This window comes from Panthera pardus, unplaced genomic scaffold, assembly GCF_024362965.1.
Source record: "Panthera pardus isolate Hobbes unplaced genomic scaffold, ASM2436296v1 HiC_scaffold_11, whole genome shotgun sequence".
Classification (NCBI taxonomy): Eukaryota; Metazoa; Chordata; class Mammalia; order Carnivora; family Felidae; genus Panthera; species Panthera pardus.
Window position 1 is genome coordinate 53,673,763 of NW_026526666.1, and position 27,934 is coordinate 53,701,696.

At 42.5% G+C, this 27,934-nt stretch overlaps 1 protein-coding gene across 1 annotated transcript in view; it reads right to left on the bottom strand.

The window, feature by feature from the left end:
* The window catches only part of CACHD1 (cache domain containing 1), a 209,574-nt gene that overhangs the window by 39,455 nt on the left and 142,185 nt on the right, over window positions 1-27,934 (bottom strand). The window contains 5 exon segments of the mRNA XM_019449018.2: window positions 2,702-2,935; window positions 7,270-7,419; window positions 14,121-14,337; window positions 15,226-15,370; window positions 18,237-18,363. Coding sequence (XP_019304563.1) covers window positions 2,702-2,935; window positions 7,270-7,419; window positions 14,121-14,337; window positions 15,226-15,370; window positions 18,237-18,363 — 873 coding nt within the window.

A 27,934-nucleotide genomic window follows, 5' to 3' on the forward strand; every position in this document is an offset into this window, starting at 1 on the left:
TTCAAGTCTTCTACAAAGAATAGACTCCCACATATAGAAACCCGTGTGAGGTCCCTCAAAGTATTAGTGACTTACTTGTGGTCGCAAAGGCCAATTAAATGCATCACCTGGTAGGAGGAAGGGAACAGAACACTGAAAAATGTGAGAAGTTGTGCCCAGATGTAAGATAAATAAGTTCTGGGGATGTAATATATAGCATGGTGACTCTAGTTAACAATGCTGTATTGTAGATTTGAAAGTTGCTAAGAGAATAGATCTTTGAAGTTCTCACTACAAGAAAAAAGTCTTAACTATGTGGGGTGATGAATGTTAACTAAGCTTATTACAGTGGTCATTTCACAATATATACACACACACCAAATCATTTTGTTGTATACCTAAAATGAATGCAATGTTATATGTCAATTATAAATCAATAAAACAGGAAAAAAGAAAAGTTATGCACTATTATAATTTCCAAAGCAGTCAACAGAAGGTTTTAGCAATGTATCTTAAGGAGATTTTTTGCTTAGGGATCCCTGGACAAAGGGGTTATAAATGATGGGAGCAGTGCATGAGGGCTAGCATGGAGACACAGGTCATAACCTGCACGCCATGCTCCCCTGGGCTTGTGTCTAAGATTAAAAGCATCTTCATAGAGCAGCAAAGTGCAACAAATATTCTGAGACCATACGCTCACTTCAGAATTCTATCCTCCTCTGGCTATGTTGAGAGCAAGCCTGAAAAAAGAAACACCATCTTACTTTTCAATTATCATCTTGGACAGAAGACTCTTCATCCCATTGTGGCAAATAAAGTATGCTAAGCTCTCGCTATACTTAATGAAATCCCCAAATGCCCTCTCTACTTTAACCTAAAGTACATAGATTTACTTGTTAAAAGAAATATGTCCAGTAACCGATATTTTAATCTGTGGAGGTTTTGAATTAGAGCCAAGTAAACATGGGATTTCCTAGGCTCAGCATCCCCATGTTGTGGAGTTAGCAGAGATGTCACCCAATAATTCTAGGGACTGAAAATATAAACATGAAAGGCACGTTCTAGGAGGGGAATGCAACAGACCAGTAACCCAGTCACTGAAACCCACGGTAGAGGATTCAGTAAACAGGCCCTGAGGACTAAACTTTGGAAAGCATCAGCCAGCACGGAACCAAAGAACTGCCCACAATTTGATTTACAGCCTTTGCATAGCTCTCTGGGTTGTACAGGTGAATTTTAGGAAGGGTCTTACTCTGCCTGATATCACTAACGGTCAAAGGATTTGACTGCATAAACCTCCGTGCTTGTTCAGGACTCGGTTTCCACATCTGTCTTTGTTCCTCTGACACAGTATTAAGATGATTCATCGATCTGTCTTTCTCTTATCAGACTTACATGCTTGCTGAGGGTGGGATGTGTGCCTTACCCATCACTGCCTGACACAAGGCTTGGCCGGCACTCAATACTGTGGGTTAGATGCATCAAAAGTCACTTGCATTTAACACTTGACATTTCCCTATAAAAGGAAATAACTTTATCTAAAGGTGGGAGTTTCTATAGTCTACATATCTGTGGGCCCTGCCAGAAAGAGGAAGGATTAAAAAAAACACAAAAAAACCTGACGTATAGCAGAGGCTACTACATTTCTTCCTTATAGAAAAAACATGTTTACCTAATTTCTAGAAAACATACTCTATTGGCCTGTTACTTTTTATACGTGGGTTTTCTCTAGATGTATTTGTGAGAGTTATTGGAACGTAAAAATAAGATCTCATGTGGTCATGGTGTCTGGCTAGTCATTAGATTCTTCTTCCATCCTCTCTGTCAGAGAAGAATGGGGGACAGGTGGGGGAAAGGATAAACAATATGCAGAGGGAATGAAAAAGGTTGTACTTTTAATGAGCATATACTGTCGGCTAGGCGTTATTCTAAGTGCTTCACATATATTAGTGCATGTAATCCTCACAACAGCCTTGACGGAAATATTTTTCCCATTTCGTAGACCAAGAAAGTTAATCATGTGAAGGTTAAACACTTTACCTAATATCACACTGTGGGTAACTTGAGACATCAGGATGATGACAACGATAATGGTAATAATAACAAAAGTAAAATAATAAAGCGACAAGAGCAGTAATTATTACTGAGAGGTACGCCAGGCACCAATAAATCTTCTAATCCTAACAACCTGAAAGATTTATTATGTGGAAGACATTATTACATTTTTAACAGGTGACCAAATGGGAACTAATGAGATTAAATAAATTGTCAAGGACACCAACTTAAGGGGTGGAGTGGGCCTAAAATCCTCTAATGCCAAACCTGTCTTTGTTTGACTATACCATGTTGCTTTACCTCTCAGGCTAAGTCCTAAACACATCTGAGATTTACCACCTGCTATGCAAAGTTACTCTTTTGTTCCAACTCAACATACTGGGGAATCCTTAGTAATCCTCCCCAATAGATCCATTATGCTGACTGAGGCTAGGGCAATGTGGAAAAAGTAGGGCTGGGATTTCTGTTTAAAATACAGTGCTACCAGACTGATGGAAGAGACCTACACCACCCTCTGACCAGAGAAAGGGAGGACCACTCCCTTGCCTGTCCAGACCTTCTAATGCTCACAGATGGGTGTTGGGTGACATTTAAAAGTGACTGTTTTGGTGGACCCATGTCTGTTTCTTTTCCCCTTCCTTTAGTAGGAAGTTGTCCCCAGACTCACCATCTCCCATCTCATCAGAGAAGGGAAGGCTAAAGACAGCTTCATCAATCATCCGGTTGGGAAGGTTGGTATAGAATCTGCCAACTGTGGTCTCTAGGTTACTCAGCTGGTTCAGCACCATCATGCTCCCTTTAATCACAGGCAATGCTGTCCGGTCCAGCACACCATACTTCCCGGAGTTCTGCTCAGCCAGATCTCTCAGAAAAGCTAGCTCTTTCAAACCAGTCACCCCATCTGAAACGGAAAGCCAAAGGTAGGCAGTGTAAACCAAAATGGTGTATAGCCATACAATAACCTTGCCATTTAGATTTAAGAAGGGCATGGATGAAATCTTGCCATGTCTAAGAGGTCTTGCAGAGACAACAGACCCAGGACACTGTTACCAACTCTTGCTGAGGAACAAAGCATGAGGCAGTGTCTTTCCTCAAACAGCCAAGAGGGCAAACGGATTCTTCAAAAGGCAGCTATGAGAAACACATGAGTAAATAAAGGAGCCCCATTTGGCTTGATGTTTTCCCCTAAAAGTTTAAGCTTTATGCATTTAATATTTGAAAACAAAAGTAATGATTAACAAGTCGGCATTTAAATAGTAGATAAAGCTTAAGAGTTTTAAAGGATAGTGATATACCATTTCATTTCTTACTTCTTTGCCTATTAAACACTTGCCAAAGTCTCATGCAACTCAATGGAAGCATTATGGACTACATTTAGTGATGCCTCCAAACCCGGTGTCTTTAAGCTCATTTTAACGTTTATTTATTTTTGAGACAGAGAGAGACAGAGCATGAACGGGGGAGGGGCAGAGAGAGAGGGAGACACAGAACCGGAAGCAGGCTCCAGGCTCTGAGCCATCAGCCCAGAGCCCGACGCGGGGCTCGAACTCACGGACCGTGAGATCGTGACCTGAGCTGAAGTCGGATGCTCAACCGACTGAGCCACCCAGGCGCCCCTAAGCTCATTTTAATTACAAATGTTTTCATGCTTGATACTGTTAGGACAGTACTGGATTTGATTTATTGAATGTATATTTTGTACATCGAGAGGGTTTTAAAAATTTTGTAAAAGATTTAGACATACTGGGATGTACTGTTCTTTAACATCTGTAATCTATAGCATAAAAATAAATTTAATAAGCCTTTTTAAAAAAATTTTGGTTTGCTATTGTTGTTGGAACATAGTCAAAAGGATTAGTAACTGATCCCATATGGGTGCCATTGTAAACAAATTCAAATGATTTCAGTCACTACTGAGATTCAACCAATGAGTCTTAAAAAGGCTTTGCCTCATGTTCAGCTATTTCGTCTTAAACAACAACAACAACAGCTGAAAAGTTCATGGTTCATCTGTCTTATGTGACTTTATCACTTCTAACTAAAGAGTATGTACACTTCTAGCCTTGAAGTCCATTTCTAAAATCACACAAGGATCTAACGGATATAATTTTCTTAACACATTGTATTTAAATAACTTGGAGTTTGTTCTACTCGAGCAACAATAGTAAAAAGGCAGAAGCAAATTATTGTTATCTTTCCTTGACATCAAGTTGAGATAGGGGAGATGAGAGGTACGCTCCAAAGTGAAAAAATAACATGAAAGGCATGATTAATCCCTGGCCTTACATCCTTGAGAAGCTCACAGAAATGAATGATAAAAGGAGACAAAGGCAAAAAATACATTTCCTTTCTTTGTCATGTACTGTTTGACTCAAACATAAAAGCAAAGTAACAAACAGGAGCATCTACTAGGCAAAAAAGAACAGTGTGGGCTGGAAGGTGATCCAAGCTTGGGTATTATATGTACTACATCATGAAATGAGAAGCTAAGGTAGCAGTAGAGTGACAGACTGGTAGGTATGGTAGACGGTTCTATCACCAACAATGGCCATCCTGGAGACTATATTTCCCAGAATCCTTTTCCTGTATGTTTCTAGGTTAATGGTGGCCCAAAAGTGAAGTGTTGCTGATTGGAGAGGTGGAACAGACACAGAGGGACAGAATGTTGCAGTTTGTTGTAACCTTCCCTGATCTGCATTCAGTTCCCTTTCTCAGCTGCAGGCTAGCTTGCTCAACAAGGGCAACCCTAGGTTCAGTCCAGATGCTTCACTGAGAACTCACATGGGTAGAGCAGCCACAGAGGGCCAACAACCTCTCATAGGCTTCTATGCAGACCTCCCAAGTGATCTTCGATGTTCCTAGCTTTCAGACATCCCCACAAGCTCCAACCTATTCACCCACGCCAGGGCTGGTTACTAAACGCTGAGTTGTTCATTTCTCTTTCTGGATCTTTACTTTTCCAGGTTTCCCCTTAATTGCATATACTTTAATTCTGATGATAAATTCATTTTACCAAAATTCTCATAGCGGCTCTGCTTCCCTATCTGAAGCCTGATTGGTAGAGGAAGGGCATGTGTCAATCTTAATGAACAAAGCTCAGAGATGGCATTTGGAGGACGGAAACCTGGCAGTGACGATGTTGTGTCCAGTTAGATTACAGGGAGAAAAAAGAAGAGTTGAGGTTGATTAGAGGGAAGTAACCAGAGGTTTTTAAAGAGTGGGATTATCAGGGTATAGTATAGCAGGTGCACAAAATACTCTAGTGGGAAGATTTAGCACCACTGAAGAGAAGGGTGATAGCGAGGAAGCTTCTTTACTCAGTATCTGCCTGGGCAGACCTTCGAATCTAATGGAAAGTAAGTGATCACTTCCTTGTAAGTTTTCTTACCATTGCATTTAATTCATCTGCCTTGTCTGTCGTCTTTCTCAAGAAGTCACAAGCTTCTTGAGGACAGGCACTTTGTACAATACATCTCCAAAACCTCAGTGCACTATGTTATATGTTGTAGGCCCAACCACCTTTATTCTCTTCCCTTCCTCTGTCTCTTCCTTCCTCGCACGAGTCAAGGAAGCTAAACCATAGGAAAAAAGAGTAAATGGCACCCAGAGATAACACTGAAAGATATGTGTCCCAGGCAAAAACAGGCCATCCTTGCCCACCTCGGCAGTGCCCAGCCCTGTGCCTGATGCTCAGAATACATAGAAAACTAAGACACGGCTCATGGCTGAGCAGCTCATTCTTCTGGAAAGTGGAAGGAGACAGGTGAGCACATCATTCAGCGTAATGGACAACATGTTTAACAGAAGCAAGCACAACACTCTGGTGACAAGGAATACTGAAATACTGAACAGAGAGCTGACCCTGAGCCAGAGTGAGACAGAGGCTCCTTGGCCTTTGAGCTATAACAAGCCAGAAAAAAAATTACACAAACTTTAATTCACTCCTACAACTGGCTTTGAGGACCTGTTATTTATCAGGTACCTGTGTCGGGAACTTTTAACACACTGTATCTTGTTTATTTATTATCACAGCACCTCTAGGCAGATCTTATTATTTTCATTTTACAGATATAACTGAAGCCTAAAAAGATTAAGTAACTTGCCACACGCCACCAGCTAATAAATGGAGACTGGAACTCAGAACCTTTAGACCTCACACCCTGAGTTCTTCCATGTAGAGTCCACAAAATATCTGGGAAGGAATCATGCTCACCCACACAGATTCCTGCATTCTGCCTAGGAGGGTCTGAATAAAAATCTGAGGGCACTGCCTGGGAATCTGCATTTAAACAGTAACCTCCAAGTAATCCTTAGCATGTTAAAATGAGAACCACTGTCCCTAAAGCCACGTGGTTCTGCACGGAAATCTGGAAATGGATGGGAGGGATGAAAGACCATATGGATCAAGACATGGCTTTGCGAATATGGTCGCCATGAACACTGAGGGTAAGGGGTCTGGAGAAGATACTCTGGGGGAAGGGCAATATGCATTAACAGGTGAAGAGACAGGACAGAGCAGAAAAGTTAGAAAACTGGGCTGAACTCAGACTGGAGGACGCGTTGGAGAGAAGGAAAAATATTATCTCCTCAGACTGGCCGATTTATGAAACCCTTTCACATACTGATCTAATAGCAACAAAATCAACCTTCATGAGTACCTGGAAAGTGACACTCTCCAGGTGTTTACTGTACATTAGAGCTAATCTTCCCAACAACCCTGTCACGTAGCTAATTCTTATCTCCATTATATAGTTAAGGAAGCCGCGGTGGAGAAAGTAGCAGAAGAGGCTGTAGGTGGGGATTCTGCAGGGAAACGTGATGCTCACTGACTTGGTTATAGAGATGAATCAAGGTCAGTATTTTGGCTTCCTGAAGCTTAAATCAATGAGCTCAGTTAATAACGCAGTATCAAAATCCAAGAATATGAAGGAGAACTGAAAAAAATGGAGCTATACAGAATCATTTGCAAGCCCACATAACTGGACAAGGTTTAGAAAGGAGCAGCTGGTTGGACAGAACGCTGAAGAGAGAGAGGGACATCCTAACACATGCCCTGAATACCAACGTTAGGGAGAGAAAGGCTTGTGCAGGAAGCTGCTTAGCTGTCTCTCCTCATACCCTTCATCAAAGTGCACGCTGTTAGGGCTCTTTTTTACTTTTTTTTTTTTTTTTTGAAAGCAGCATGCACTTAGAGAGAACTTTCATCTGAAAGAAAAATCTCGAAATACTACCTACCATTCATGAGGGCATAGGTGAGAATCATTACAGAGTTGTTTAGAAAGCTATTTTCTTCATTGATGACGCGGAGAGTTGCCTTTTTATCTTCTTCCGAAGAGTCCTTTGATGTGATGCCAGCTGACAGGTAAATTATGACCATGTCTGTATCTAAACAAAAACATACAAATTGAATGTTACTTTGGATTCTAGCTAAAGGCAGCAGTTCTGTTTCTTTTTCATTTCCTTTGGACTTTCCCACCTCAAGGACCTGCCTGGCCGGGTATTCAGCCTCCTTCCCTGCGTCTGCTTCCCTTCCATCCTGCCCTTTGTGGGCCAGGAGGCCTCATTTACCCAGTGTCAGCTGAAGAGAAGTTCCTAATAAATTTACCAGATAAAAGGTGATTTCCTTCAGGCATTCATGGTGTGGTAATTTAGCCATCCCAGATGGAGATCTCTCTTACCTTCTGAAACAGAGGATTCAGGACCCGATATATCCTTTCCTCAGTGACTCAGGGGCTTTACCAGGAACAGTTTAAGGGTGACGAGGCTTTAAAATGGATGGTAGTTCTTCCACAGGCTCTTAAAATGTAAGGTTATTTGTCCCTACACTAAGTAGCTCCAGAAAACATTTTTGTTTTTATTTTTATTTTTTTGAGACAGAGAAAGCACAGGTTGGGGAGGGGCAGAGAGACGGGGGGGGGGGGGGGTGGTGGGGGGGGAGAGAGGGAATCCCAAGCAGGCTCCACACTGTCAGCGTAGAGCACAATCTGGGGCTTGAACCCATGTGATCTGAGCTGAAACCAAGAGTTGGACGCTTAACTGAGCCACCCAAGCGCCCCAAAACATTTTTGTTTTTTAAAACTTATCAGCGTAGAAGAGTAGTAGAAACATCAAGATGAGAGCCAGTAAAAACATTTCACCTGTGTTGAAATCCTAGCTCTGTAACTTATAAGTTGTGCCTGGGTAATTTTAGGCAGATTTTCTAACCTCTCTACACTCACTCTCTTAGCCTGTCTACAAAATGGGGATAATGATGGTACTTTCCTTGCAGGATTGTTGTGAGGACTAACTGGTTAATTCAAGAGACGATCGAACCAAAGGCTGATGGCAAACAGAGTAAAAGAGAAAGAAACCTTAACACCCCCCTCCCCCAAACAAAACCCTCCTATCAGTCTGAAGCAGCACCTATCACTCAAGATTAAATTACTCCCCAACTAGGGCTTGTGGGTAGAGTGATTGAGGAGGTCATTTTAACTCAGTGTGAAGAATTTCCTTCAAGTGGATTTACTACAAAATAAAAGTAGTGAATTTCCTACCACTGGAGATAAGTAAACAGAGGCTGAATACTGAATGGAGGGAGGGAATTAAGTGAGCTGGACTTCGGCACAGTTTTTCCAATCTGAGATTCTTTGGCTCACTATACATTTTTTTTTTAAACGTTTATTTATTTTTGAGACAGAGAGAGACAGAGCATGAACGGGGGAGGGTCAGAGAGAGAGGGAGACACAGAATCTGAAACAGGCTCCAGGCTCTGAGCAGTCAGCACAGAGCCCGACGCGGGGCTCGAACTCACGGACCGCGAGATCATAACCTGAGCCGAAGTCGGACGCTTAACCGACTGAGCCACCCAGGCGCCCCGGCTCACTATACATTTTTATTGAGATATCCTATGTGGGAGTTTACCTTTCTATTGAGAAATAAATATTTATATAGTATGTCATATGCTTATTTCTTCAGGTCCTTATTCTTGTCATTTAAGTGAGGTTACTTTATAGGTACTGTGGTAGGCAACCTCCAAGTTGGTCTGCCAGTGATCCTATTTCCTGATAGCCATACCCTCGTGTAACTGTCTCCCTCTGAGTGTGGGCTGCATTTCAAGACTTGCTTCTCGGGAATAGAATGCAGGAGAGGTAATGGGGGTGGGGAGGTATTAAGAAATCGATTCAGTTACAAAAAGCCAGTGGCTTCCACTGTGCAGGCTCTCTCACTCTGAGTCAGACACTATGCTATGGGCCATAGCATATGGCTCATAGAAGCCTCGTTAGAAGCCAGGCACCGAGGCCCTCAGAATTGAGTCCCTCCAGCAACCACGTGAATGAACTTGGAAGCTGGCCCTTCCCAAGTTGAACTCTGAAATGATATCAACTCTGGCCAACAGTGAGACTAACCTCATGAGATATCTTAAGCCAGAGGCACCCAACTATGATGTATCTAGATTCCTGACCTACAAACACTGAGATAGTAAATGTTTAATGTTTTTTAAGTGACTGAGTGTTGGGGGAATTTGTTACCCAGCAATAGGTAATTGAATACCGTTAGTTACCCTTTTAAAAAATTATCCTAACAATGATGAGGATACAAAGATTAGGTTTCCTTCAGTTTATAGATTTCCATTTTAAACTTGGAAGCATTCTTTTTTTTAAATATTTAAATCTTTTAAAGATTTAAAAATCTTTATTTTTAAGAGAGAGAGAGAGAGAGAGAGAGAGAGAACAAGCAGGGGAGGGGCAGAGAGAGAGGGAGACACAGAATCGGAAGCAGGCTTCAGGCTCTGAGCTGTCAGCACAGAGCCCAATGCGGGGCTCAAACTCACAGACTGTGAGATCACGACCTGAGACGAAGTCAGATGCTTAACTGACAGAGCCACCCAAGCGCCCTGCATTCTTTATTATACAGAATTGAATAATTAATGTTGTATCAATGTTGTACATTGAACTGAACGGAGTTTAATAAAATTGACTCAAAGAAGTAAATGCAATCTAAGTTGTTGTTTCTTATTTACTACCAAAACTTAATACACAAATAAGTGTATTATGATTGTTGAATAATTCTCTAATACTAACTGCAAGTTAAGAAAAAATTAATGTTTATTTATTTTTGAGAGACAGAGCGAGACAGAGCATGATAGGGGAGGGGCAGAGAGAGAGAGAGAGAGAGAGAGAGGGAGGGAGGGAGACACAGAATCTAAAGCAGGCTATAGGCTCTGAGCTGTCAGCACAGAGCCCGATGTGGGGCTTGAACCCGCCCAGGCGCCCCACTAACTGCAAATTTAATTGTACTATTTATTCATCAGAAATTAAGAAGTGAAGGCTGACACACACAAAAAAGATCTCTAAGCTTAGAAATATCCATCTTAAACTTGATGTCAATATTTTTCCAATGATGTAAATACTGTCCTATGAAATACTGTTAGTCCCCAAACTTCTCACTTAAACTTGAGACTGGAAAAAAAATACTACTTGATTCCCTAGTTGGGGGAGTATAGATATACCATGAGGCTGATCTGAAGTATGAGGCAAACAAACCATCACCCCACGGCAAAGGTACCATATGTGATAAATGCCTGGACACACGTAAGACGGACCTAAAAGAGAACTCTCTGAGTTTCCTTACTTAGTTAGCTTTATGACTCTAGATAAAATATGCTGTCACTGAGAGCTGGTGTTAAGGCACAGGCCCACATTTGGAAAGCCAGAAGGCCAGCAGCCTGCAGCCCCTCCTTTAGTAGTCAAGTATTTTTCCTTCCCATTCCAACAGTAAGACATCCACCCTATAAACATCCTCATTGTCTCTGCCCAGCCTCTCTCCTAGTCCTATCATTTTTAGATATCGGATCTGCCAAATTTGATATATTATGTTTTTACTTATTTGGATATTCCTTCCCTAGGCACTCAGAGGAATTAAACCTTATAATTAGTAATGTCATGGATGAGTAATTATAAGGGCTTGGGGCGGAGCAAAGACATAGCATGTGCCTGGAAGAAAACACAATAGCTTCCATTTGACAAGTCCCTGTCCAAGCCTTGATACAAGCATGTGTTGAGGTCAATATCAAAGAGGAAAGAGCAACTCAAATTTGGACTTCGCCCAAGCCATTGGATTCCCCACTCCTACCTCACCATTGTATTCCTTCTGCTACAAAATGACCTACCAACCAATCCCACCCTCAACAGGCAACCCAAATATGTCGATGGTATCAGTTACAGATTTGCCATGGGACTGAAAAAGAGCCAGCAATGGGTAAAAGTTTTGGATGTTCTGATTAGTGCAGAACAAATTGGTACAAAGCCACCATGATTTATGGCAGATAGCCTGTGTTCATATAGCTACTCACCTGGGGCAGATACTTTATTATCATGCACAGACTAATCCTTACAACAATCTTACAGGGTAGGTCTTACTCATTAGAACCACCACCCCCCCCCCCACCCTGGGGCTTTAAAACAGTATTAGGCATTCAGCAGAAGCTAAATAATTATCTAGGAAGCAGAACAGAAGTAATGAGATAGAGCGAGCTCCTAAGATGAGTTCATCCCTCCCTATGCTGTAGCCAAGTCTATAAAGTGTAGTTCTCAGCCTAATCTAGGCTTGAGGTCAACTTAGATGTTTGAGGCGTCTGCTCTAGTTTAGCCAGAGCTAGAAGTCCTACGGGAAACTGAATATCATAATAACCACGGGTAATATTCATTTAATATTTATGATGGAATCCTCGATCTTATTATCACCCTCAGTTTGCAGAAGAGGAAATTAGGCCTGGAGAGATCAAATAATTTACACGAGTTCGCAAGTTTATAAAAATTTCAGAGTAGGAATTTGAACTCACATTGGTTAAAGTCCAAAACCCACATACTTAACCACTATGCTAAATTGCTTGAAAACACCTCAACTCTCTCCCTAATGAGCAGGACAATTCTAATTTCTGATGTGTTTCCTTATGCAATTCACTCTGAGTTCTTTTTCCTCTCAACTGCCAGTAGAAGCTGTCAAGTGAATGCCCGTGAGCAAAAATTTAGGAACATCCTACTTGGCTTAAAAAGGACTCCAGTGAGTATTTAAGTAACAGTGCCATCAAAATTCCTCCAAGGCTGTGATGGTCACTCTTCTTGCCATGTTTTTGCTTGCCAACATTAAGAAAAACCAAAAAACCCAGAGGAGAAATGCCTCCCATTAAAGCAGCCTTCTGTTAATGTGTAGTGCAGGGAAGTTTGTAAGAAGAGGTTTAATGAGGTCTCAGTTTTAAAGCTGAAACAAATGTCAACATTTGAAAACCAAGGGGGTTCACATAAAAATCCAGATTTCTGGCTTCTCTTAAAATAGGAGATCTGGCAACCCTGGGCAGGCCCTCCTACGTGGCAATCACAGGCTGCATAGAAAAACAGCTGCCTTCTCCATGGGCCATGTGCCCTCTAGTTTACCATGCTCCCCAAAATGATCCTAATTAACTTACTTTGGGCTCCCTTGACTCACAATCACTGCCAGGCCACAGCCGAACATTTCTCTCCATTATTTGAATACCATAATAATAAAAAATGGACTTAAACTCTGAACACGGCTTAACGACCGAGAAATCAAGTAGAAAAGTCTGGTGAGGAGTGTGGATAGGTAAACAGCAGCTGATAAATGGCATTGACCAACTAGCCAATCTGTCTTGAATACTTGGGAGTCAACCTTGTTCCACTGGCCTTACTGAATTGTGGGGAACTTTACTCTCAGCCGTCCTGTAATATTGGTCTGTGGCTAGTTGATGCTTGACAGGACTGCTAGGCAAAATTCTAAGATGATCCCAATGGCCCACACCCTCACTTCTGTGATTGTACTACATACAGTATATCCATCCAAAGATGGAGAGATTTTGCAGATGTAATTGAGGTTTCTAATAAGTTAATCACAAGGGAGAGAAAACGGATTAATTCAAAAGGGGATGGGTCTGATTAGAACAAATGAGCCCTTTAAAACAGGGTACAAGCCGTCCCTGAAGTCAGGGGCTCAAAGAAGAGACACTCTCCAGAAGAGACACTTGAAGAAACAAGTACATGGGAGTTTTACAGTTGCAAGGGAATGAATTCTGCCAACAGCTGAGCTTGGAAGAAGACTCCAAACTTCAGAGGAGACCACAGACCTAGGTGATGTCTAGACTGAGTCTTGTGCAACCCTAAATAAATCCTTTCAACTAGAACGCAGGTAAGCCATGTCTGAACTCCTGACCCACGGAATGATCTGTGTGATAATAAATGTACATTGTTTTAAGCTGTTATTAAATTCGTGGTAATTTGTTATATACAAACATAAACCAAATATGGCATCCGCCATCATTAGTTGTAATAATTCCAGTAGCCTCCACCTTTTAAGGGACCACCAGGTGCCAGTTACTATGCTTTGCATTTCTCAATACTATCTTAGTTTTAATGCAGACATACGGAACAACTTGAAAATATATTCTTTAAGTTTATCTCAATAGGATATATTCATTAAAAAAAATCCAACAAATAGATATTAGAATATAAAAGGGAAAATGACATAAGATTCCTTTCAGTAGTTTCAAAGCATGTGTCTTATTTCAAATATCTTTTCCTTCAGTTTAGCATGCATCCTAATTCCAGATTTTCTTTAATACATGAAAATTAAATTAGAGTGCCTTTGTACATTTGAAGGGCCGTGCTCATCTAAATGACAGCTGGTTACAAGAAGGAAGGATCAAGGCAAGAATCCTGCAGCCTGTTTACGTGCACATGCGCACAAGCAGACATCCACTCTTAAGTCCACGAGAGGCAAGGCTGACAATTAGCATTAAAAAGGACGTGGATATTCCCCTGGGAAATAAATGGGGCTGTGTTCTTAATAAAGGGGCAGGAAGAAGAGACTCTGTGAAGGAAGAAATCGTGCAGGCTGAGTACCTTTGATTGGAAAAGATGAGAAAACTGAATTAAGATCTTAGTCCTAGATGACAAATAGGACAACACATGAAAATTTTATCCCAGGTCGGTTTTTTAAAAATCCCTCTCGACACATCTGTGTGATCAATTTACAATGTATTCCTATTGCCATCCTTGATCTATTAGTTTCTAAGTCCTCTGAGAGAGCACACTTACTCGCTTGGAACTTTGTGTTATTGTTTGTGCTTCGAATCAGCTGAAATGCCTTTTGAAATCCCACTGCATGCTGGGTAGGACTGTCCAAAGACTTGACGCTGCTGACGAAGGTGGACATTTTCCTTTTTGTCTCACTGGTGGCTGGAGACAGGAATGTCTTATAGCACTGGTCGAGTGAGCACGTCCTGACCGTGTCGGCCACAGTCAGCACAGAGATCTGGAGGGCAGAAAAAGAAATCTTGTTATCTTATCATTTGAAAGTTTTTGTTTGTTTCTTTGTTTTTTTTTCCTAATTCTGGAAAAGCCCAAGAACTGAGAAGGCCTACAGAACAGTTTCTGAGAGTTTAAAAAATAAATGTTTGGAGGCATAAATCTATCCAATTTGAAAAGGATTAGTTAAGGATTGGTAATGGGGAGGGACTCTAGAGTTTGTTTTTTTGTTGGTTTGTTTGTTTCAAGATGAAGTCAGCAGTATGGTGTTGTCCTATAACATTAAGAATAAATGTTGCATGCAGGGAAAAATCTTAGCAAGTACTAACCGTCTTGGTTTTCCAATTGGAGGTGGGGTGAGGGTAAAGCCACAGAGTGTTTTAAGCAACTAGATTAGTCAGTAAAACCTTAGGAGCTGAAAAAGTCAAAATGATGAAGCACAAAATGTCCACACGCAACAGATTATCATTAGCTATAAACACACCTGTCTCTGAGGTATCCTAGAGATTAGGACACCTCTAGAAGCCTTCCCTTATCCCACACTTCTCATAAATGTTGAGATAAAGTTCAGCCATCCACCAGCATCAAGCCCTTGTCCTTTTCCCCCCTCAGCACACAACTTCCAGTGTGAAAGTCACAGCTTATTGGATATCTTACCAGAAGCCATGAAGGAAGAAGCACAAGACTTGGCTTGGTGGGGGCGATTGTAAAAGAGATTTGGAAACCAGAGTCGGTAGCTGCTTGCTCAAACAAGAATAAAAACCAAACCAACTCTCTTTTCCCAAAGTCATTTTAAATATGGATTTAAAAATATAGATCATAAAACATAAAGTACTTTTTGAAGGGCATTGAAGGAAGATTCAGTTGCCACAGGGGTCACTGGGGTAATGGTCACCTTATCATGTTCATCGATGGCGCTGAGGATGACCCGGGCAGCATCCTTGGCGATCTGAAGCTGGGTGTCCGTGACAGAAGCCCCATGGTCCAGGATCACTACTATGTGCTTTGACTGTGGCCGGACCGTGGAGACGTAGATAGGTCTAGAAGGGGGAGAAGCTCTCTGGGGTCAGTCCTGGTTTAGGTAAAAAGACCTCAACCTACACAGCTGTGAACACTACAGATGCGCAGGCATTTGATGTCCATGTGTTTTTCCAGGGATGGCACAAGGATGGAGAGATCAGCTGGCAAGGAGAAATGGTATTGGTGCACTGAAACACTACCTTGAGACAATAGTAAACATAGAACAGGGACTGGTAACTTAGGTCTTCCAAAGATTAAAGCAACTGGGAGGAGATCTTAAGAAGCAAATTCAGTTGGTGGAGCATGTGACTCTTGATCTTGGGGTTGTGGGTTCGAAGCCCACAATTGGGTATAGAGATTACATAAAAAATAAACTTGAAAAAAGGGGGGGGCAGCAAATACTTTGGGGGCTGGCCTTTTCAACATACTTGAAAGGCAATGCTCTCAGCTGTGTGTGGTGATACTGCTCAAGGTTACCCAATAGTCAGCTACAGAAAATGGAACTGGTGGCCCTTCGGGCTGCAGAGACCGCCCAAGAGGGAGAGGACGGTCCACTCGCCCATGCCACGTCCTCCTCTGCAGACGTACAGAGTGGGGCTGTGCTAAAAGTGAGGCAGACTGGGATCCGTGAGCACACTGGGCAGCCTTCAATAGCAGGTTTGGTTTGTCTCCACCAGACAAAGCTAACCGCTTAAGAGGGCCCTTTCCTTTCTGTACTAAAGCAATTCACACAGGTCAGCCACCAAAAGGCCCCTTATCTGAGCATTTAAAACCATGCCATCAAATTTGTCCAAGCCTGTGATAGCAGCTCTCCTTGCCAGGTTTTTGTTTGCCAACATTAAGAAAAGGGGGTGGAGGGAGGGTGGGGAAGGTCCAAAGGAGAAATGCCTCCCATCAAAAGCAGGCTTCGGCTAATGTGCAGTACAGGAAGGCTTGTGAGACAGGTTTAATGAGGTCTCTATTCACAGTTTTAAAGCTGGAACAAATTAGGGGGAGCTTAAGAAAGCAAGTCAGCCTCAAGAGAATTGTTTAGTGACACCCCTAAAACCTAGATTTTTCCATGAAATGTCAGATGCCAGTTGAGTCACAAAAGCCTGGGCACAAATTAAGAAATATAGGCAAAGTTCAAAAAAAAAAAAAAAAAAAAAAAAGAATCTTTCAAAATCTGGCCAAGTTTACACTTTTGTTCTCAAACCAAACGTCCTACATTAACCCTGAAGTACCACCGCACTTTCACTAGTCAGTAACATTAAGCCAGTAGGGAAACGGAATAAAAGAATCCAGGAGAGATGGCTACAGAAATGAAAGAGAAACCAGAAAGGAAGCAAATCTGACTATCCCAACACGGACAACCATGTCAAATACTGAACTCTGCACATCTTCCAGGCAAGGTGAGTGAATTAAAAAAACAAGAAACAAAAAACAAAAACAAAAACAAACCTAGCATATCTCCTTTCCAACTCAACCCATATGAAATGAAAAGCAGAATGTGTTCACACTGTCACAATAAGTTGTTAAAAAACTGTTTTAGAGGGATGTGTAAATAGTAACATTAAATGTAAAATCAGGGAATCAGTCCCCACAGCATGATTTGTATCCACGGGTTCCTTTCTTGTGAGCTCTGAAAACCCATTCCACATTTCAAAGGATGTAGAGAACTTGCAACAGTTAAGTCAAGTAAAGAGCTGGGAACAGCAATCTATGAGGGGAGGAACCTGGATTACTACTTGGCCAAGGGAAGACAGCCTTGAGGGTTGGTTTAATGCAGATTCAGAGTGGATATGCATGAAACCTTCCAAGTGGAGGTGAGTGCTGATGATTTGTGACAAGGCCCTGCTTGTCCTTCTGGACTTTCCCTCATGGGTGATTCATTAACAGCAGCATGCCAGTCAAACTATCTTCTTAGAAGTAAATGCAAATTAGATGGTTCATGGGGTCTCTGGCCTCTCCTTAGATGAGCCAGACTAGACCCAAGGTCATGGCTTCTGGTCTAGTCTCTAAGACACTGAATTCTTCAATCAGGATGTCTAGAGAGGGAACAGAAGAAACCATACCAACAACACAAAGATCTTTCTAGGAAAAGCACAGGAGAGGTATTTTCCCTGGGGACAATTTTAGACACAATTTAAAGTAAAGATAAAGAGAGGCTAAAGGGATGGCTAATTCAGACTCCGAAAAATGGCATGAAAAACGAACATCTTGCACTAGCTCCCGATTTTCTGGCATCAAACATCTGACACTGTGAAGGGAAGCTGTAGGGATTCAAAAGGGAAGTACCTTTGCCTAAGGGGTTCTGTAAATTGATGAGTCTTGTCATACAAATGAGCTCACCATTACCACCCTTCTGGCTAAACGGTACACACTCCACTCATTTCCGTGAGAAGAGCAGGGATGTTAACCATCTTCAATCCAATGTGTTCTGGACAACCTTAAAACTTCTAGTAGCTCAGATTGCATGTAAATTTCAAAAAGATGGCTAAGCGCATTGTCACAGAAAGGAAGGCTGGGAATCACAAAGTCCACTCTGAGACAGGCTATGAAGTCATGTAGGGTGGCACTTTAGAGAAAGGATTATCATTTCTGTCTCATCAAAGATGCCTGAAGCTCAAAACAACCTGGGCGCCTCCAACAATTTAATTTCTTTAGTGAATATTTTGTTTTCTTTGGCTTGTTAGACAGCTTATAGACAAACTCTGGGCTTTATCATTTGCCCTTCCTAGCGTTTCCATAGCCACACATGCTCAGTGGTGAAATCATTTCAGAACAAGTTCCTGAAATCACAGCTTCGAGGCAGAACCATGTATGTAAATGAGGAGTCTCTATTTCACACAGATGACTCTTAAGTAGTAATTAAAACCTTAGCATTTAGCAAGCAAGTCAACATACCTACTCCGATGCTCATAGCTGCCCTTACACCGGAACTTGTGTGCTGGGAAAACAGTGAAAATTCCTTCTTCCGAACTGAAATATTGCCACTTAATTCCAGGGTTGGATTTCAGGTTGTCTGCAAGAACTGGAGTGGGGAAAATGAAATATAACCACCAAATCCACAGGTGCAGGCAGGCACTGCTCCTTGGGCATCTGTTTTGCATAAACTGCTTGTAGTATGAAGAAATCCCACTAGATCTAAGGCTGTAAATTTTCCACTAAACATTTTCTTTCTGCTCCTTAAAAAACACCCATGAATAGAAAAATGTAATGAATGCTTCAGTCAAGCGAAGCTATTATTCTTAACACTGCATGGTGACACTCTATGTCCTGGAATATTTTCCCAGCATGAATGATTCATTTGCACTAGCCTCTCCCCTCAGTAGGTTCGTCCCTGTTGGACCAGCATACACTTGCTGGCTTGGGGTACATTCTCTAATTGTGGAAAAGAGTGACATTAAAGGGCTAGTCTCCAGAGGGACTAGACCCATGACCTTGACCCCATTCACTCCACAATGAGGAAAATAGCACAGATGGTACTTGAAAGGTCAGAACCACCATCATTCAGTAATCGCTTATAGAGTGATTCTAATGTGCCAGTACTGGGATCCAGGCTTTCCTTCATGTTATCTCATTTAACCCCTAAAACAGCTGTATGATGAAGGCAGTATTATTATTCCCTACTTTGGACTTTAGAACATATGCCTAGAGGGGCGCCTGGGTGGCTCAGTTGGTTAAGCATCCAACTTTGGCTCAGGTCATGATCTCGAGGTTCATGTGTTTGAGCCCCGCATCGGGCTCTGCACTGGTGTTGCAGAGTCTGCTTGGGATTCTCCCTCTCTGCCCATTCCCCACTTGCACACTGTCTCTCCCTGTCTCAAAATAAATTAAAAAACTAAAAAGAAAAAAAAAAAGAAAATGCGCTTAGAGAGCTTAAGTGATTTGTCTAAAGTCTCATCAGTAAAGGATCATGTCAGGATTCAAGCCTGGGTGTCCTGGTTCCTATGTTCTTACCATGCGGTATCGCCTCCCTTCCTATGTACACTGTATCCCGCCGATGCCACTGTCGTGCAGCAGGAATGACAGCTACCTTACCGCATGCAGACCTGTCCCCAAACCTCCATGAAGCCTTGCTTATCCTCTCCCTTCTCTGACGCCCTTCTGACTCTCTTCCCCACTAAATCAGTTACAAATTATACACTCACTATGTGTACGTTACTGCTTTATGTGCTGCAGGATACACACAGTTGAGCAAAAACCAAGCCCTGTTTCAGTAACTGATCCACCAGAAGACTTACATAGCAGGTCATGGGGCTGAAAGCAAGGGGAGGAGGAGTCTGGGCAAGGGCAAAGGCAAAGAGAAAGCGCGAGGCGCATTTGACAAGAATGTATAGAAGCTCTGACCGCCATGCGGCCACCCTGGAGTCTGGTTCAGAGGTCGGCAAACTCTTGCAAAGATTCGCAGAGTCAAGAACTCTGGCTTTGCAGACCAAGCAGTCTCTGTTGCAATGCATCCGACTCAGCAGCTGTAATGCCATAGCAGCCAGGACACGGACAGCCGTAAGTGTGAGGGTGTGCCAATTAGAGTTTATTTACAAACAATCAGCGGCGAGCTGGATTTGGTCAGTGGGCCTTCAGTTATAGTGCTGGTCCCCTGACTGCACTGTGTGTGATATGCACTCCACGGAGGGCCTAAAGCATGGTCAGTGCCTCACGCTTTCAGCGATTACCCCACCAAACATACACTGAGAAAGTGCAGCGTATTTTATCCTCACAAAAATTCTAGGAGTAACAAATTATTATCCTCAAGTTACAGACCAAGAAGCCCTCTCAGAGTTTCCTGGCCTCCCTGAGGGCTCCCCTCGGACAAGACGGCAGTCAAGCACGCGTGACCACAATGCCGGTGCCCGTCCTACTCTGCCAGGCAGAGGTCAAGGTCAACACCTGGACTCAGGCGACCACGCTCTCCCTGGAGACCCATGGCTGAGGTGAGTGCATGTCAACATGGAGGCGGCTCTTTCTCTGGGGGTCTGAAGCGTTCGCCTTGATCTCATGTTAGCACTGGTCTTGAGGCAGCCCTGCCGAGCCGGCAATAGAAAGGCAAACACTGCCTTTGGAAGTAAAGCTCAATGACCTCATTTAAAAGTAACATCTGTAACAATAAACAGGCTACAGTGAGACTATTAAAAGGGGAGCCAAGGAGAGCGAGAATGTTTTAAAAATAAATCAGAATTCATACAGTGCATGATACATTTAGTCTCCCCACAAAAGATCATTTTGGTTCCTTATAATCATTCCGCCACTAGAGCGTAAGTATCAGGCAAGGTTCCTCAAACCCTCCTGCTGAGAACTCCTTTGGCATCTGATTAAATTTCATCCATTATTCGGTACTAGCAGAAGATGATGGATATGATGGTAATGAGGACCCCAGGGCCCAGCAGCAATCTATCACTGTGGTGTGAACCCCAACTGGGCCCCTCTCTGACCTAGATGTGGAGGTGACTAGAGGCCTATTTTCCACACAGGCAACCCAGAGGCAGCTTCCCCCATTCCTAGAAGTTAGTGAGGTGTTGGGGCCACTGGATAACTTGGGCCGGGGTGCTGCATGCTCGCTCTTTCCTCAGAAATGCTGGACACTGTCCAGGAAAAGGCTGGGCATACGTCCAACCTGCCGGCCCACGATGCACAGTGTTAGGTTTTAGGCTATCAACGGGTAGGACCTGTATTCGTCTCAACTGCTCTGCACACCTAAGTCAGACAGACACATGTGAAGGTGGCAGTAAATGGTTTCTTCTTCCCTGGAGCTTCTGCCCAATTGGAAGCTACTACAGTCTCTGAAATCCTCCCGCATCTTACCTCTCCCACCTTCTGGTTAGAGTAATTACTTTTCCGGGTAACTTTTCGTTCCTCCAACCCCAGAGTCGGAGATCCTTGAGGACAAGTTCTGTATCAGAGTCACCTCTGTGCCTTGAGCAGAGATGCCCAGTTCTCTTCACATCAAGGTGCTCCCTCCGTGAGAGCTGCAGGGTTGAAGTGTGCAGCATACAGGCTGGGAGCCTCTGCTCAGAAGTACTCTTTCTCAGCCATCTGTGACACGTTTGTTTTAACCAACTCCCTTCTAATGCCAAATCCAATTAAAGATCGATATCGTGACTCAATCAATATAGAGCAAGGATAACGATAACAGTGGACGCTCTGTTCTCCCAACACCACTGCCAGCGTGACAGGCACAGAAATAGGTAATTAGAGAGAGAAAAAGCCTGCTTGTCTGATGATTTCGGGAGATGATACATGTCAAAATATATCAATTGTATGTTCCACTTGTGAAGTTTATGGCCTGTCAATTATGTCTCAATAAGGCTGATTTGATAAGACAGTGAAAGTTTACTGAGCATCGTACAGACCAGTTTTACACACAGTGTGCCGATTTTCATAATTACTTTAGGAATTTGTTATCATATCCGTTTTACAGATGCTGAATGAACTTGCTCAAGGGCAGAGTCATGATTTGATCTAGGTGTGTCTGCCTCCAAAGCCACATGCTCTTTCCAGAGCACGACAGTGCCTCTACGAGGTCAGTGAATAGATGCTGAATGCATTGGCAATCAGCAGATTGAAAAGTCTCTTGTGAGGCAGAATACACAAATGTTGGTGTTTCTCAATCAAAATAACCAGCTGCATTAGTGTGTAAATATACAATGTGAATAAATTGCAATTAAGAAGGCACGTGACAGAAAGGATAGGACAATGGCAAGAAGACTTAAGCTAATGTGAGCATTTAATCTTGTGAGAAAAAAACAAATGGCTGAGCTGCTAAAACTGGCCCACGCCAGCTGAGCAGTCCAATGTCACAGGGTTCACCACTGACCCCACAGGCTGGCTTAGCTGGAAAAGGGCACAGACACATACTGTAGCTCAGAAGGCAGAGTCAAGCTAATTATAACACTCAGGACTCTGAGTGACACTAAGCCATTAAAAGCATATTTTAGAGAATAGAGTTTTTATGCAGCTGAGAAACTATATCACTGAGACCTCTTAATTATTCTGTAGGTGTTCAACAGATTGGAGGGGTCTTTCACTGTCAATTTGAATAAACATAAGAAAGCCCGTTGGACACAGGCCCAATGCTATTTTGCACTATTTAATATGGGTTGGCACTTAGGAACTAGAAGAAAGATGCTGATAAATCAGAATGGACTGGGAATAGGAAGCCATGGATTTTGGTCCCATCTCTAAGACTGGCAAACTCTCTGACCTTAAATCTACTCAACTGTACAGCATCCAAAGGCATCTTTCTAAAATGCAAATCAAATCCCAACATGGCTTTGCTGAAAACCCTCCCAAGTTTCCAACTGTGCTACAACTCACATTGCACCCAAAACTGATAAGGCCCTGCACCATCTGGCCCCTTCCTACTCTCCATACTCACTTTATATATACATATATACACGTATATGTATATATATGGAGAGTACGTATATATATAAAGAGAGAGAGAGAGAGAGGAGAGAGAGAGAAAATGAATCTTAAGCAGGCTCCAGGCTCAGCGTGGCTTCAGCCCCATGACCCTGGGATCATGACCTTAGCCGAAATCAAGAGTCAGACACTCAACTGACCCCACTCCAGGCGCCCTGCTCTAACCTCACTTTTACCCTCTTCAACTCACTACACTGTATGTCAAGAGCTACATCTCTCAGTTCGGCAAATGTGCCAAACTCTCCACACAAGGTGATCCTTAGCCCGGAAGAACTCTTTTACCGTCTCAGAGAGACCTTCCCTGACCGCCCCCCCGCCCCCGCCCCCCACCGCAATTATCCTCTCTCATAGCTCCCTGTATTTTCCTTATACCAAAAGTTAGTAATGGTCAGTGTACTGATTTTGTGGCTATGTTTCAGGTCTCTCAGGCAGACTTGCCATAAGCTCTGTGAGGGCAGGAGCAGAGTCTGGAGCCAAGTTCATCACAGAGCCTGGTGCCTGCCTCGTTTTAGGAAGCACTGAGTCGCTAACTGCTAGATGAACCAGTGAATGATGGCATTGGCCAAGGCTCTTCACCTCTGCCCCCAATGAACTCTCACAATGTCCTCTTCTCTAGTCTCTACGTGATGGATCTGGATGAGGTTATTTCCATAGATCCTTTAGAAACCAAAGAGAAGTAAGAAGGGTAACGAATGAGGGTCAATAGGAAGGAAGGAAGAGCAAAGATTTACAATTAGAAAGAGCAAATTTCTAACGGACTTTGATCAAGTTTATGCAAAAAAAAAAAAAAAGGAGGAAAAAATTAGTATTCTTACTTCCTAGTAACTTAGAATAACTTGGTAGTCAGTACTAAGAGATGATTATTATTGACCCAAGAGTAAGGAAAATGTCCAAATAGGACCAAGAAACATTTAGACAGAATGAGAGAGAAAATTCATATTGGCCTTTAACAAACGAGGGGGTTCCCGTGACAACTCCTTGTTCTTTAAAGGCAAGCTCTGTTCCCCAGGTCACTTTCTGCATAGCTTTCAACAAATTTACTGTTTTTCTCTCATAGTTCCTATGTTAATTCTAGCAAAGACAAATTCAAAATACCTAATGGCTTATTTTTCTTGAATCACAACACACAAATTGTTGTCGGAAAAGCAGCTAAAAAATGTTCCTTTCTGAGGTGTCTGGCAGGCTCAGTCGCACAGCACGCTATTCTTGATGTCAGGGTCGTGAGTTTGAGCCTCACGTTAGAGGTAGCGTTTACTTTAAGAAAAATGTGCCATTCCCCTTTATAGGCGTTCTTTATTTCCCATTTATTGAGTCTCAAGATTTGTCTGCATTCAGTGTAGTATGCTGTCTGTGGAGAATTCTAACATATGGGCTCCAGATCCCATGGCCCCCAAATATTTCCCTTCCAATTTCACCATCTACATCTGACCAATTCTTCCATCAGCTTCTCTAGTCAAAATGAAACCATGTCCCCAAACTCCTTGACTGCCCTTTTTAATGCTTAAACCACCAGGCTGATGAGAAATAGATGGATTACAAACTGCTTGTAGTTGGGCTGTGACTTTGGTTTTTCCTGATGGTATTATCCACCAAAGGTAGAAACACAAAGAAATTGCTCTGTAGTAGAAAGCTTGCCTCCCACCTCAAGGAACTCTGGCCTTTCTGATGCCCAGCCCAACACTACTCAGCTAAACACACAAAGCTATCTACCTCCCACAGCTTGCCAAATATAAGATACAAGAGCTGTCCTAAATACACAGAATGGCAGGCAGGCAGGCAGGCAGGCAGGCACGCACGCACGCACACACACACACACACACACACACACACACACACTTCCCCAAAAGACCAGAAATACAGAGCACATTTCAATAATATTCTGTGCAACAGCAATCATTTTGGAGGGGAATAAAACAAACATTTTTAGGACTCCAAACCAAATTTGTGGCATTATACCCTGTATCACACCTTCCAGTTCCTACTCCTAGCTCCCTTCTAGAGCATCATTTTACCACATATTCTGGAGGAGCCATATTTCATGGACCCTCAGACACTGTTTATATGTTCAGGAGTGGTAGGCATATTGAGTATTTGGTCATGTACCAGGCACTTTGCTAAGTCTTTTATACAGATTATCCCAGTTAATTCTCATTACAACCTTTTGAGGTAGGTTTAATTTAGCATTCAGGTAACCAAGGCATATAGAGGTTAATCTTTCAAGTGTCTGACAGCTAAGCAAGAGCCAAACAAGAGTTGAAGGCTTCCTGTGGAGCTTTACCAAAGAGATATTATTATTCCCATTTTAAGCTAAGCATATTCTGCCTCAGGAATGGAAGAGTGACCCTAAGCTCTGACCCCTGAATGGGCTCCAGGCCATGTAGCCCAGTGATTCTTCCACCACAATGACCATACTAGTAAAAGGCCACTGCCAAACTTAATGACAGCTGACCCAGCTAATCCCACTGTATTTACTTCAGTCTAATATGAAGGAGAGAACATCCTCAAATCTCTGGTTCTGCTCCAAACTCACAGTTCCTTGTATCCATTCTAGGTTATCTACATAATGCAAAACTCACCATTCCATTCTGTCCTTGATTCGGTTAAGACAGCCTGGTCATGGGCTCAGAGAATCCAGAATAAACTTCTGGGGCAATCTAGGATCAGTGTAGGACTTACTACTCTATCCCCTTCCTTTTAATAGACCACACCCAGAGGACCCAAAGGACCAGGTGATCTCCAAACATTCATGGAAAGGGTAGGAGAAACTTTGAACAGAGTTCTCAAAGCCTAGCTGATTGTCACAATCAGCTCTTGCAACCTACGGATTCCCAAGCTTTACCAAGCACCATTTTGAGTGGCCAGGTCTGGGCTGGGTTTTTTGACAAAGCACTCCAGGTGACTCTGATGACTGGAACAACTGGACCAAGACATTTAACTCCATTGTCCCATCTGTTTCCTTAGTTCTACTTTCTTCCTAGACTGACTGTCCTCAGCATATAAACATTTTCAAGTTTCCCTAACTTAAATGATTAGCAATAGCAGAAACAATAGAACACTTCCTTCATGCTATCTCTTCCCTAAGTTATCAGGGACCTTTCCCCTTGTTCGCAGCCAAACAACTTGGAAGAGTGGTCTACAAAGATTCTCTGTTTCTTGCCATCTCATTTATCCCTCATCTAGCCATTTTGCTTATGCCATGGCCATCTCTCGACTGCCCCCTCCCACTTTTGGAAAACATGTAATAGTCTAGCCCGGTTTTCTTTTTCTTCCAGGCTAACTACACTTCCGTCCACTCTCCACAAAGCTCTCTGGCTTATGCTGCTTAAAAGTCTGTCAGCTTGTTGACTCCAAGCTAAAAAACAAATCAAAACCAAACCCAACCAAAACCCAACTCCTCAGAGTAATATACAAGTGGTTAAAAACGAGCTTAGTGTTATCTTCATTTCCTGTTACTTACTCCCTCTTATACAAGGATACCGATTGTGCTGGCTGCACTTTTTATAGATTTCTAAATGGGAAATGTACTTACCACATGCATATCACCAGGATAATTCCCGTTGTCTTTTGAGACTCAGCTCAATCTTAGAACCTGGGCTCAAGTGCTCCAGGGTACCTTTATCATTATAGCACTTAGCTGTATGGTAACTGTATTGTCTGTTGATCTTCTCCTTCCCTTCACTCCCCTCAATAAATACATATATACAACTGTTTTTAAGCTTTGAGAGTAAAAATTCTGTCTTGATTATTTTGGTGTCTGCCACAGAAACTAGCATATATAGATGCTACCTGAGAGAAGCTCTTTAGGAGGAAGTACAAGGAATGAGTCATAGGTTGGTTCTGGATCTCACGCTTCAGTGACATGTAAAATGAAGCTGCTGTTAACTGACACAAGGAACATGGAGAGGGAAGAGGTTGGCTTGGAAGAGTCTAAGACTATGGGTTTGATTTTAGACATAAAGAGTTTGAAATGTCAGTAGGCAGATTACAGGGATGGAAAAATCTCATCTTAAGCTGTCTGTGGTAGGAAGCCCATTGGATTAGGAGTCAGGACACATAATGTTTAGTCATCTCAATACCAACAATTTGTTTGACTTTACGTAGATCAATTGGGCCTGTTTCTCATCTATAAAATGGACTGGATACTTGTCTTTGGTATCCATGGTAAGAATAAGATGAAAACATGAGATGGTTTATGAGGTACTAAGAAGCAGAGCAGATTGATTTTCTTGTGTACATTGTGTGTTTGGACTCACCATAGTTAGTATCATGCAAATGTAGGATGATATTATTCATGCCCATAGTCTGTGTCATTCTATATACCCGGGATATTTATGTCTGATTTGCTGTGAAGCTAAAGAAACCAGCGCTACCTTGCAAGCAAATTACAACCACATTCTTTTCTTCACTAAGGTCCTTCAAAAGGCTTGGCTCTTCCATTATAAAAACAAAAGCACAAAGCAAATCCTAGTCTCTCCCTCTCTCTTCCTTCCTTCCTTTCATTCATTCATTCATTCATCCATCAAAAAGCATTTACTGTGTACCTGCTATGGGCAGGTCACTAGATCGGGAACTCAACGAATAAAAACTAAATGAAAAGGAGCAGAGGATCAGGTAGATATTCAAGATAAAAAATTCAATTTCTAAGAATGTACTGTAGAGTAAAATAATAAAGAAGAGTTGTAGCTGGGCCAACATGACTCTGAATGACAGCCCCCCAGCCTGCAAGCTCCCCCTGAGGTGGCTGAGGACTCCACTGAGACTGTATCTCAGCCCAACTTCTCCCACCGCTCAATCCCACTTCTTTCCTTTTCCCGCAGGCTGCCAGTCTCCATGAAGCATGCCCCTAGTGAACCCAACCTGTACAACCGACAAGGAATTCTACCTATAAGAGTGAGGAAAGATGACAGAGAAGTTGGGCCCCGAGGAATGAGCAATATTTTACAAGTCAGAGAAGGCAGGCACTGTATTTTAGGATCAAAACAATAACATAAGCTAAAGTATGGAAGAGTGAGAGAGATTGGGGATTTGAAGAAATGAAAGTGATTCCCTGAGGGTAGAGGGAAGAGGAGGAGGAGAAAATGGAGATGAAAGGCCTCTACTTTATCTTACAGGTGAGTCATCAGAGGTTTTTGAGAAATGGAGTTACAGCGCAGATGTTTGCAAAATATCTATGGTGTACA